Source organism: Choristoneura fumiferana, chromosome 24 (assembly GCF_025370935.1).
Source record: "Choristoneura fumiferana chromosome 24, NRCan_CFum_1, whole genome shotgun sequence".
In the NCBI taxonomy this organism is placed as follows: Eukaryota; Metazoa; Arthropoda; class Insecta; order Lepidoptera; family Tortricidae; genus Choristoneura; species Choristoneura fumiferana.
Genome location: NC_133495.1, coordinates 3,289,399 through 3,303,562, shown reverse-complemented (window position 1 = coordinate 3,303,562; position 14,164 = coordinate 3,289,399). Strand labels below are relative to the sequence as shown.

General features: G+C 36.6%; 1 protein-coding gene across 3 annotated transcripts in view; it reads right to left on the bottom strand.

Moving 5' to 3' along the window:
- The window catches only part of LOC141441710 (anillin-like), a 71,518-nt gene that overhangs the window by 52,328 nt on the left and 5,026 nt on the right, over nt 1-14,164 (bottom strand). For all 3 annotated transcript variants that reach the window (XM_074106523.1, XM_074106524.1, XM_074106525.1), the window contains exons 3-6: nt 12,629-12,748; nt 9,540-9,721; nt 6,346-6,486; nt 5,691-5,783 (exon numbers count right to left, since the gene is read on the bottom strand). In XM_074106523.1, coding sequence (XP_073962624.1) covers nt 5,691-5,783; nt 6,346-6,486; nt 9,540-9,721; nt 12,629-12,748 — 536 coding nt within the window. The remainder of the gene's footprint in view (nt 1-5,690; nt 5,784-6,345; nt 6,487-9,539; nt 9,722-12,628; nt 12,749-14,164) is intronic.

Genomic DNA, 14,164 nt, shown 5'->3' with positions numbered 1-14,164 from the left:
TTCTGAAAATCGCCTATTGAAGAATCAAAGTTAATAGCGTATCTCTAAAAATTAAAGCTTATTGAATAGCTTAAATTCCGTAAGTAAATAAGATTAAATAAGAGTTTGCGCGATTTCTTCACAAGAGTTTATTTTGTTCCGTTGCAGTCCAAGTTTTTAGTATTAGCATTTTGAAGAAATAAAGACAAGAACTTGAGAACCAGTTACCATAGTACTAATAGACACAAAGGTCATACGAACAAACGGCCACATAGCAACGGGTTGAAGACTGGTTTAGTTTAGCTAGACACGTTGGTATTTGCATACGCTAGCCTTTAGCCCGCAGACGGTGGCTATTAGCTGACATTACATAGGTAGAGCTTTGGAATTGTATGACAGCAAGTAATGTTGGACCAGCTTAATTTCAACCAGAGGTGTGTGAGGAGAAATTTGTTTTTCATAAACGAATACAAACGCTTCATTTATCTATCCTCGCACCGCACAGCTCTAGTGAAAACAGCAGAGCGGAGCCAGGATAGGTAAATGAAACGTTTCTATTGTTCGCAACACAGCCTCGCACATCTCTGGTGGAAAAGCTGCTTAATTTAAACACACGTTACGTTAACACGTTAGAAAACTCCAATTATTGAACTGATTCTAAACATATTTAAAGATAAGAAAATTTTATGAACTGTCTACGATCAGTGGAGTGGAGCGGCATGTTACATTTTGCATTTTTCTTTAAGTAAAAGCTTGTTTGTCTACACTTAAATTTTACAACTACATATTATTTTGAGGTCTAATTAATACGGTATTTGACAACTCCTGATTTTGCCATATCTTAATATTATTATGAAAATATAGATGAACAGATAGTTTTTAGCGAAGAGAAAATTTAAATCGGTTGAAAATTTGATTTTTAGTGATTTTTTGAAAAATCTACATACCTGTCTCTTTCTCAAACGCTTTTCTCTATGCAGCAAGTATGGCGGTACTGGCGTGTGACGTCACATGCCAGTATGTCTTTCTCTGTCTAATCTTGAATTTCAAACCTTTATAACTTTGTTATTTGTAAAGGTAGCTTAAAAATTGTTTCTATTCGATAACAGGCATTGTGTAGTTTTAATTTATAAAACATATACAAAATAGTCAAATAACGTATTATCCTTATCTTTACTAATACTGCAAATGCGAAAGCGAGTTTGTTTGTCCCGCTATCACGCACTGACTACTGAACCAAATGCCATGAAATTTTGCATACATCATATTCATATAAGAAGACCAGAATGATATTCGACTATGTCAAGAAACCATTAAGTTTTTGTATTTTGTCTACTGCACCCAAAGTTGCATCGCAGGAAAATTAAGTCTCACGAAATGCACACCAAGTTATGGTGAATAGCTTGTTACGTATAAGCTCAACTAATATTTCATCATGAGGGATGGGGGGGGGGGGGGGGGGATATCCCACAGTGGACGTCCTAAGGCTGATATGATGATGATAAATGTTTTATCATTATCATGCACAAATCAAAACTAAAAATACTTAGTAAAGAGATATAGATACATTATTTTATCAAAATCCTGTTCTTGCCTAAATGGCAAACTTATAATTATGCCACACAAATGACGACATGTATAACTGCCGTACCTATTTATCTTCGAAATACTGCTGTATACTTACCTACTGGAAACAAGTTACGACAAAATTGTATATTAATAAGGAAAAACAGTGCAAATGCAAGTTTCTCGAAGTGTTTATGCCACGAGAGGAAAACTTACAAAATAATTATATACGACGCACTGTATTTAACCAGAAAACGTTTCAGCAAAAAGTATTCACTGTTTGATAAATTGTCATAGGAATATTACTTTAAAGTGCTTACATTTACAATTTCGATATAGAATGGCGTTCGTCACATCGAACTTGACTGTTATCAAAGGGTCAATCTTTTTTAAGGTTTCTTATACTTTGTAAAATGTTCTTATGGAAAAAAAAATAAGAAGGTTGCGCAGAAAATTAGAAAATTCAAGAAGATTTAACGACTAATTATTCATAAACGACAATCAAACTATTTTAAACCGTGGCCTAGTGGTTTGACCTATCGAAGTCGTGTTCAAACCCCGGCTTACCTCTGAGTTTTTCGAAATTCATGTGCGGAATTACATTTGAAATTTACCACGAGCTATGCGGTGAAGGAAAACATCGTGAGGAAACCTGCACAAACCTGCGAAGCAATTCAATGGTGTGTGTGAAGTTCCCAATCCGCACTGGGCCCGCGTGGGAACTATGGCCCAAGCCCTCTTGTTCTGAGAGGAGGCCTGCGCCCAGCAGTGGGATGTATATAGGCTGGGATGATGATGAAACCTATTTTAGTTAAAATGCCGCTAAAATTCGTGTGTCCTTATCTGTCACTTCGACATTTGTATTTGTTAGAAAGGGACAAAGCATTTGTTAGTTAACATAGGCTTGTTAAGTTTTATGAATAAGGGGTAAGTATATAAACTTTTCTAATGTAACATTAGCTCGTTAAATTACTACCGCTAGGAAAAGAGACATGAAATTTGGCGCGGGTTTTTTAATGCAAAGATAATGAAATTCACGTTGCAATTTTTTCGATTCAAAAATCAAAACGTTTATTCTACAAGTAAACCGCAAAGGGCTCTTTTACATGTCACTTTTTTGTATTCGATTGGTCGGTCTAGTTTTTAGTTCATAATATAGTACATTGTGTGGGCGGTAACTAAGTAATTACGAACGAGAGTCTATTAGAAGCCCGAAGTCCAAGACTAAGGGCTTTAATGAGTCGATGATCGTAATTCTAGTACCGCCCGTGCGACATACCATGTTTTTCATCACATTTGCGAGTATAAATTTTATTTGTAATAGAAAAAATATAATTCTTCCAAATATTGGCGATACCTTGGGCTGCGCTCTTGGCAGCATCGCCCTCCCCCTCCCCCTCCCTCAGCATGCGCCGCAGCGTGCGTGTGCATGTTGGTCCTGCTGCAGCGCGCGCAGCAGCATCACTACGGGCACTGACTCATTTACCGACCACGGGTTTCATGACAAGCATATTAAGGTCGAGGGTTTTATTTGGGGGGTTGCAACCAAGGTAGCCTGCATGTTACGACACTGTTTACGAGCAAGTGTGATGATAAAAATAAAATGTTGAAAAAGCGTTTAAGGTACCTATGTCTAACTAACATAATCTATATTCTCTTAACTAAAGCATTTGCATATAAGCAAAGAATGAAATATGATGGGGAATGGACCACTCATACAATGTATGACAACAAATAACTAGGACATACGTATTTATGCTGTGGTTTTAGGTACTTAAGATGTTCCCCTAAAACCAGTGATAATCTTTCAAAACGTCATTGATATCGAGCACAGACAAGTTACAAAATTGCAATTATGAATTTCCGTCGCAACAATATATTCAATGATCGTTTTGTATGCCATGCGGGCGACCATTCAATTTGTCGTTAGACAGCGATACATATTATGCCGGTTTGGAAACAAAGACACCTATGGAGACGTTGAGTTTGAATAAATGTAGTGTTCGCAGCGTTGAGATAACTTAAATGAAACAGCCAGGAGTTAATAAAAGTATTAATTCATAGTTTTGTTACAAATAAAATAATAAAAAAAACATCGTCAAAACGTCGTCAGATAGGTAATAATTTTATTGTAATGTTTCTAGTTTTATAAATACTAACTATTTGTAATACTACATAATAATAATAACCTATGAAGAATATCCAACATAAATTAAATTATTATTATTAAAACCCGACAAACCAGTTTCTGAATATGCCAAGGAAATAATAATCGATGCTGAAACTTACACTAACTTCGAATAAAACCCATAAAAAAACGTTTAGTAAAAAGAGATCATAGATTTTGTTTCCTTCTTAAAAAAAAAAAAATCGAACCCCTCTGTCTCATCAATAATTTCTGTGTTCCTGTTAATTTATGCAACAGATATCTGTGATGACGTCTCTGTTTATTGTTTTACTAGCATGTACCCGCGACTTCGTCCACGTAGAATTCGGTTAGTCCTATTCCGCGGGAACTATGCTCCGGGACTCAAACTATCTGTATACCGAATATCATCTAAACCGGTTAAGCAGTTTTGACGTGATGAAGTAACAAACAAACAAACAATCAGACTTTCAAACTATCGCATTTATAATATTATTAGTGAGAGTGGGTTAAAAGCAGTTATTGTCACAAAAATATAACTGGAACTTGATGGAGAGGAAAATGGTTTAAGGAGCTCTTAGAGTCAATAATGGCGCGAGATTGACGTTTTAAAAGGCAATTGTCTAAAGTTTTATGGTAACAGGGCCAATCAGGAAACATAAATGGTCCACAACTTTGCTCTGATTAAATAGAAGTATCAACATCACTTAACTACACAGTTCTAAAATAATAAAAAATAATAATACGACTGCTCCACTCAATTCTCTGTCCCCCGCAATCGTAGTACTACTAAAGGTCGGCGGCCACGCGACGTGGGTGCCAAGTTCGATAAGCAAATCAGGCACCCAAGGGTGACGCTTGTATACGATCTTAAGCCAATCCAAAACCACATTATTATGTAGAATCGAACTACAAACATTAGCGTAAGATTTTTAGCCAGACTTGGTGTAAAAAAAGTATTTTTAGGCTATACCTACAAATCAATACGAAAAAATTGAATACGATTATTCTACTGACCTACTCCACTGACAATGGAAGACAGGGTTGCCAAGTTTGAGTTTTTTTTTTTCATGACTTAAGTATTACGTGTCATCTGCAAAAGTACCTACTGCAGAGGACAAATAAAGGCAGCTTAGATACGGAGAATAGAAGCAACGCAACGGTCTAGTTTCTTGTGACACATTCTCCTTCGCAATGATAATCTATTCGAAAGCGCAAGTAGCAATCCATCAGGGCACAAAAAATACATGTAGGAGCTCTCTGGCCAACACAAAAATTTGCAAAATAAACTATTTATTATGGTAAAATATTAAGTCCTATAAGTAAATTACGATTTTGTGAAATATATATGCAACTCCGCCAACGTTTCAACAAAAATTATGCCGATACACAACGAAGAAAATAACTTAAAAAATACAAGGAAGAACCCCTCACCGTCGAACCAATCATAGGAAGCCATAAAGTTAGTCGCCATAGGCCATGGAGAATATGGAAATCATCCACATTTTTTTTATTATTCAAATTGAATATTATTTTACATTTTCCCACAGAAATAAATGAAGGCAAGTTCTTAGGGCTAGAACTAAACCATCACCAAATCTTCTATCACTGAAATCATGCACATATTGAAAAATACTTTATGGAACTGAAGTATTTATTTAAAAAAATACAATAATCAAAAAAACATTTAAATAAACAAACGTGAAGACTTACCATTTTCAATTATTTATAAATGAAAATATATTTTTCAATTTTGATTTAATTTACTTTGATTGAATCAAACAAAAAGCTGAAATGTGAACTTCACACAAAATTCTCTGTAAAGAAACATCCCCAAAATACTATTCATAAATAGTAAAGTTACTATTCAACCATGACCATAACAATTCCATAATAATCGAAATGTAAATAGTAGCTCAATAATGAACGCCCTCAACCATACCTTATATACGGAAGTTATATTACTTTAGTCACAGCTCTTATACTTCTATGTACTCACCAACTCTGCTACTATTTTCTTGTCAAGCCGTTGGCATTCGTTGTTCGGCTTAGTGAATGTGTGTGTTTTTGTTGCTAGAGAAGATTTTGCGGGCTAAAACAAAATAATTAAAACATTTAAAGTTAGAATCAAAACGCAGATAAAGCGCCTGGCAAAAAGACGTAGCAATGTAACTCGTTTGTAATGGTAAAGGTATTAGCAGGCGTTTACACCGTAAGTCACCCTTTTTTATTTATTTAACTTTAATGTAAAGCGTTATTTTATTATTCCAATTTTAAAAAGAAAGTTTTTCTATTTAAACTTTTGTAAATTTTGCATCAAGGCTTAGGGTGATTTCGTCCTGCCCTATTGTCACCTACTTGATACGTGCCAAGTCATCAACATACAATTAATAAATTGTCACTTTTCGACATGTTCAATTCCGTATCTTGTACACATACCGAAATGTCGTGGGTTCGTGGGGTCGTGGCTGAGAAAAGCTCGTGTTTAAGAAAAAATACCCTTAAGAAAACTTGGACACCACTGTGAAACAATTTAGTGGAGTGTGTGAGATCAATTTCCATGAAACTACAGACCAAGCCCTCTTATTCTGGGACAAGCACAGCAGTGGGACATATAAGCAGGCTGGACTGTTGTTATTTGCTTGTTAACATACCTGAGTGGATTTGACAGTATGCAGAACCTTATTGATGTCGTTGATGGAGTGTATACTGATGTCAAGTGTGGAAGCGTCTTGGTTGCCCTTGTCCGCAGCAGACTTTGAGTTTTGTTTAGTTTCTTTGGCAGGCTCGGGATGCTGTAAAAGGAGCAAAGATATTTGGAGGACTACGGTTTTTCGTAAAAATACGCTAAAATACTATCAGAATAAAAAAAAGTATTTCGAGAAGCCTACGTCACTTCCCTCCCCTCTACGAGTACTTGGCACGCAGCTGTGACCGGTAAGGCGACCAATTTTTCCTAGACGCTCGCTCTAATGACATCGTGCCCACGCGAGCCCACTGCGGATTGGGAACTTCATACACACCATTGAATAGCTTCCCAGGTTTCTCACAGTGTTTTCCTTCACCATAAAGCTCGTTATAAATTTCAAATGAAACAAGGCTACACGGTTTCAAGTAATTTAACAGACCCAGGGCTTGTTTAACCACTCATTGATAAATTTTATTTGATAGATAAATGTGATGCCGTCTCCGTCTATTTGGACAAAACTAACAGGTGGCATCACAGATATCTGTCACGGTTCTCTATGGTTTGCCAGAATTTCATATGCCCAAATGAATAGTTTTCTTGAATTTTCCTTTGCCATAAAGTAATTTATTTCTGAAATAGTAATTTCTTCGGAGTTGATATTAAATTGACCTAACCTAACCAACTGCATTATATATGACTAGCTGTTGCCCGCGGCTTCGCTCGCGTTAAATTTGGGGTAACACAGATCATTTCTATGATCTTTATTTTCGTATTTTAATTGATTTTTCGGAGGATTATATTTGCAAATTTTTGAATTTAAAAATCAACCTAGATGATCATAATTCGTTAAACTTTGTACCCCTGTTTCACATCTTTAGGTCAGGGGTGTAATTTTAGAAAACCCACGTGCTTCTTTTGCCCGCGACTTCGTACCTACGCGGCATAGGATTGTTCTCGCGGGATAGGATTAAGTAAATTCAAGAGAAAACCACACTGTCCGCGATTGAATTGAAACAGGCTTCTATTATTTCGGGTATCGATTTTTAAAAAGCTTCACTAATACTTTTTTTTAAAATCCACTCTGTTTTTCCAGAGATTCCCAAACAACCAAGAAGCAGACAAAGTTAAATATTTCCTTTTCCCATGGGAATTTCGAAAAATCCTTACTTAGTGCACTCCTATGATACTTTATCTACATGTGTGCCAAATTCAGGTCTGTCAGCCTGTCCTGTCACAGTATACTGTTTTACAGGTATTGATAAATTTTGTTACGTAATGAGTTGATTGGTTTGGCGTAGGTACTTAATGTGTCCTCCTAACCGTTAAGGAGTTATACCTTCCTCATCAGCTCACCTGAATAACCAGAAAGAATACAACTAAAGGTCTACCTATACGTGCATATGATGTTTAAAGAAACTTCTTCTAACTCGTTACCTCTAACCGTTAAGGAGTTTAACCTTCCATCATCAGCTCATCAACATGAGATGATGTCTGTCAGACGCAAATACTTAAATAACTCGAATAATTATATAAAAAACGTTATGCGTGCCTACAAAATTTGAGGGTTGCCCTCGATCAGATTCTCATTTGATGACAATGGGACTACCTCAGGAGTAGATTTTATTTCGAATAAAAAATTTATTACAAAAATCGGTAAACAATTAAGCGAGAAATCGGTGAACAAACATAAATAAATATATATAGCGGAATGCATAACCTCCTCATTTTTTTGAAGTCGGTTAAAGAGCTTTTTGCAGCGTACGTGCAGTATATACATTTGAATTTTGAATTTTAGCTTTCTATAACAGTTAAAACGCAAAATCCTGTTTTTTGCGTTGCCGTCTAAATGCAAATTTGGTTTTCTACGATCAGTAAAACGAAAAATACCGTATTTTCCCGTTCCCGTTGGAATTTTGGAAAGTCCTTTCTTAACGCTCTTCTACAATCCCCAAGCACCTACATCCGAATTTCAGCTTTCTAGGACCATTAAAATGAAAGATCCTGTTTTTTTCCCTTTCCCGTGGGAATTCGGGAAATTATTTCTTAATGGTTCTCTTTACTTCTCAAGCAACTTACATGCCAAGTTGCAGCCTTCTGCGACCAGTAAAACGAAAAATCCCATTTTCCCGTTCCCGTCAGAACTTCGGGAAATCCTTTTGTAGTGTTCCCCTACACTCCTCAAGGAACCCATATGCAAAATATTAGTTTCTAGGACCAGTAAAATGAAAAATCGATCCGCTAAACTGAATATAAATCCCGTTTTTTCCTTATCCCGTGGGAATTTCCAAATTCCTTAAAACTGTTTTTTACTATTATAATCACCTACTTCTATGCCAAATTTGAAGAGTCTAGTAATTATAGTTCATAGAAATTAGTTAAATTGAATATATAAATCCCGTTTTTTCCTTATCCCTTGGTAATTTCGAAAAATCCTGGAATCTATGTTTTAATTAATGTAATACCTACTTGTGAATCAAATTTGAAGTCTAGTTATTACAGTTACTGAGATAGGGTCACTCGGAATCGAATATATAAATCCCGTTTTTTCCCGTTACCGTTAGAATTTCCAAAAATCCTTCCTTAGTGGATGCCTACATTGTATAGTGGTATCTATGTGCAAAATTTCAAGTCTCTAGGTCCAGTGGTTTCGGGCTGTGCGTTGACATATTAACGATTGGTTTTTGATTGACTTTGTCACCACATTACCCCCTTTCAGGGGTTGAATTCTCAAAAAACCTGAAACACGTGTTTACTTATTTATTGTTAAGAGTACTCCTGTGAAGTTTCGAATAAAATAGTCTAACTAATCTTGTTTCCCCATACTAACTTTGGACCCCCATTTCACCCCCTTAGAGGGTGAATTTTGAAAAATCCTTTCTTAGTGCACCCCTAGACCTTAAAAGTAACCTACGTGCTAAATTTGGAATCCCTAGGTCCAGCGGTTTGGGCTGTGCGTTGATACATCAGTCAATCACTTTTGCCTTTTATATATATAGATGACATTTAAAAAAATCTTGAAAACACCACGGTTCTATATATTTTATGGCAAACGTTGGTATGGCGAGTGAAATTCGGGCAAGTAAAGGTAAACGATCTGTCACATAAAATTAATCGATGAATGGTGAAACAGGGGGCCAGTGTTATTCATCATTAACTCACATAAGTATGATGCGTCAAATCGTCCTCCCAGTTGTTGATCTGGTCAGCCAGCGCCGCGAGTCTGCCGAACTTCCTGCCATCCTTCTTGGCCCTCGGCTCTCGGGGCTCCGAGGCCGCGGGCGGAGTCGCCGCGTTGAAGTCGTGCTCCGTCCGGTGGATGGGGGACGAGAGTGTGGGCGTATCTGAAAGAATAAAACATCATTTTAATCATCCCCTTTGATCATACTGAAAAGCAAGTGAGTGAACAAGAGGGTGATTTGTATTTGTGAGATATAAATCTTTCCGCGACTCTCTTACATACAGCTCATATTGTTCAGACAGAACGCTGGATTAATTAAAATATACGAAATCATTTTACTAATATCATAAATGCGGGAGTTTGTAAGTCTGTTTGTATGTTACCTCATCGCCTAAACAGCTGAACTGATTTAGATAAAAATCGGTATACAGATAGTTTGAGTCCTGGGTAAGGACAAAGGCTACTTTTAATTCCGAAAAAATGCATAGTACCCGCGGGTTAGCGATAAGCGAATTCTGCGCAAACGAAGTCGCGGGCAACAGCTAGTCATCTATAATTGAGTAATTAAAGAGGCGGATCCCTTTATTTAAGAATAGTTGTAGATTTTTTTTGACATTCATTAGTGCTTGTTATAGCCTAAATTGAATACTTAAAGATATTTTGACTTTGACTTTGAGTCTTCGCAAGCCCATTTAATCTGTCAAAAAATCTGCTAATGGATCAAAGCCGCATCGCAAAATAAAAATGAAAATTTTTCATCAGGTAAGTTATAAAGTTGCAACACTGGTTACGGTAATGATAAAAAGGACAAATTTGTCAATTTAATCATCATCATCATCATCAGCCGGAAGATGCCCATTATTGATAAACGCCAACACCTCTTAGAACGCCATAATTAACGACAACTCGCCATTTGCATCTTCTGGTTGCCGGCACTGTCACGATGTCGTATATCCATCTAGTGGAAGGCTTGCCAACGCTTCGTTTCCCAGTTCGTGGTCGTCATTCGAGGACTTTTCTCCTCCAATGGTTAATTAGTATTCAAATAAAAATAAAATGAGCACAGGCAAAATTATTACTCAATCAATTTAAGTTATCAAGAAAGGAAGTGAACCAATAAGGAACTAGTGTATTAAGCTGTTTGGAATGTGTAAGGGCGTCTATGCACCTGCCTTTGAACAGGTGGTACATTCATTGCCTGGACAGGTGTTAAAATTAGACCTGCTCCTGTTTTCATTTTTCGTAAATTTCTGGCAGCAATTTAATAAATACAGTTTTTCGTCTGGTCACAGAATATTTGATAGTGCTGCCTAAAGAAGTATGATTGGTTTTTTGGAGTCTTTTTGTATTTTTATTTCAACTCCAAATTTGTTACTTTTACGGGTATCCCGTGAAACCATATCGAAAATAACAAACAATGACGAAACATAGATGTCGCTAGTGCTGCTGCTTAAGTAGCATAGTAGAAATAAGCAACCTGAGATATTATGTATGCATAGGCAAAATTCGTGTCTAGATTTCTGGCCAGCAGTGGTGTAGGGGTTATAGCACGCAGCACGGATTGCTGAGGACCTGGGTTCGATTCCCAGCGCTGGTCTCTTTTTCTGGTTTTTCTGTGCATCCATGTCTCAGTTTGTATTTTCGATATGCCTAAAGAATGTCTACAGCTCATCAGTGACTAACCTTATTGACTATTTTTAATCCCCAACGCAAAAAGAGGGGTGTTATAAGTTTGATGCTGTCTGTCTGTGGAATCGTAGCTCTCAAACAGATGGACCGATTTCGATGCGCTTTTTGTTTCCTTCTTAGTTATGCCAGGGGTTGGACACTCCGCAATTAGGTACGTTTGGCCGGCGCACCCAACCATTGGGTGCACGGCAGTGGGTTGCCGCTTAGCTCGCATGCTGGACGCGTCGCGCGTGATTTGTGTAGGTACCTACCAACTTATTTTTTTGCAAACTATGACTTCGAAATTGTTTACGGCTGTATAAATAAAACGAAGATAAAAGAATCGGAATTATCATTTTTCAACCTTCCGAAAGTAAGCCAAGCCATTTTCTTGCATTTCAATTTAAACCATCATATAGTTAAATACTCTGTAAGAGTAGTAGGTGCATAATGAGAAAAGATTGTTAGGTATTACAAGGATTTTAGGGCATCTAAAGAAATAGTTCTGCGACAGGTAGGTACTTATTTAGTAGATTTTGTATTGTTAACAATCAAAGTCGATTCCTTATTGATTGAATACCGTTTAATTCACCTAAAAGTAAACACTTTAGACCCATTTTAAAACAAATTACAATTGCCTAAGTAACTAAGTTTGCTCAAATGTTTGTTTATAAGTAAGTAGGCACTTTGTCAAGCCAACTTAAAACAAACTTAAAAAATATCACTAAAGATTGAACAAAGAGGTACCTACTACCAAATGGTTGCTGTTGCTGATAAAATATATTGTTGTTTTGTAGCTTTAGCCATTAATGTTTATTTACTTATTTATTAAAGGTAGCTCATTGAATTCATATTAGTACCCATGTTATCTTTATTCATCGCGCGAGTGGGAACCATGTGCTCTTGGCGCCAAACCCGGTTTCGAGTCAACGGTGCCCCAACGGAATATGAACGCTGGTTAACAAGATAAGTTTTAAATTTCGCGTGAAGTCGTAAGAGTAGGCAGCGATTTATACCTAAACTTGACTTTTGTTTGGAGAGAGTCCTTCTGTACGGTAGTACTATTAGTTATTCTGTGGCTATCCTTCTTAGGTTCTGTTTTTTTAGCTATAATTTTTCTTGTCTTTGTTTATAAACTTTGAAATGACAATATCGCGGGTTTGAAATTATTCTAAGTTGGTTTGGTTATTGCCACTATAATATGCTCTCTCTTTGGTTCTCAGACACATTAGACCACTTTCAAAGTCAATGTTTTCGGTAGACCCCATGCTACTACATTTCCACTATATCCCGAAAATATTTTTTCAAGCCAATGTGGACTCCAATCCGGTATCCTGAGGACCCTGGGAAACCTTTGTTTTAGTTTGATTTAAGCTTGTGATCCTAGCTTCAACTGTCTCACCTGAATATAGATTCCCGAGCCTGTCCAGCCGGGACTTGAAGTTGTTCCGGAGACCAGTTCTGTCAGTCTTCTGGTCTGCTTCGTCAAGGTCCGTCTCCAAGGCACGTTTGGACGTGTCATCTGGAAATGTGACCAAAGAATCAATTAGAGCATTGTTGACCCACTCTACGCTACTGGTTTTAGATACCATAAAGAGGCTAAATTCTTTTTGTTTGTTTGTAACATAATACGTACAATATTTTAGACTATCGCGGTCATTACTAAGATTATGAATTAAATTCGGGTTTTGTTCCGCGTACCTTGATTTTAGCAGCTCGATATTTCGGCACAGTTGCATGCGCCATGACCACGAGATGACAACTGTGCCGAAATACAGAGCTGCTTAAAATCAAGGTACGCGAAACAAAACCGAATTCAAATCATAAAATGTGTGCAAAAACTTTTAGATTAGGAGTCATCCGTAAATTACGCCACACATTTGGGGCGGCTTGTGACACAGGAACTAAATAATTGCAATTTTCATACCAACACATGGGGGGAAGGGGAAAGGGGTCTAAAATGATAAAAATTGGTGTGACTTACTTTTGGTTAGCCCCTTGTGTACTATGCTATGATTGAGTATAAGTTATCAGATGATTGTAAAAACAATAACTTGTGTTTTTTTTGCAAAGGTCACAGAATTGGCATGCCAAACTTTTTTGTTAGTGCATTTAATGACTTTTTTACAATGTCATCTACTTATGGTTTATCTAATACATTTAAACAAGCAATTCTTGTATATTATATTGGGGATCTCGGAAACGGCTTCAACCATTTCGATGAAATTTGGTATGTAGGGGTTTTCGGAGATGAAAAATCGATTTAGCTTGGTCTTATCTCTGGGGATATTTTAACCCGGGCTTAAGCTCGGTCGCCCAGGTACTGATTAATTTATTTGCATATTAATCTAGACATTTCATTTTAAAGTTATCCTTAATTAACTAGGTATTTATTGTCCATTTTTTTTAATAAGTAATATTCAGATGTTTTTGAAACTGCATCAAAAGTAGTGGATCACTTTTTTACTCTGTCGCATTGATTGACACATTGACGATCTTGCATGGCGTTTAGTATGTGGCTGTAAAACGACAAAGTAGGAAAGTCTATAGCTACTTTTGATGCTGACTGTACACAAAATATTTTTTTATCACAAAAGATTTTTTTTAAATTGTGAATCCTCTGGCACGCAATAACAAAAGAGTAACTTTTAATTGAATTCCAGAATAATGAAGAAACATGTAAAAAAACAGATACCATCACCAATTCAACAAATCCATGTCTCGCCCAATCCAGTTTCACAAACTAAATGTCAAAGTGATTGATTTATTGTATTAATGTTGACAGTGTGCAATTTATTAGCCACGTCCATAACTGAGAAAACCATTTACAATGTAAACAAAAACAGGGCCTCATTAAATAGGAGCATTTGCTAATTGATTTGTGGAATTATTTATCTAAGTTATGACTAATGATGTTTCCATGGGCCTATGGTTTAGT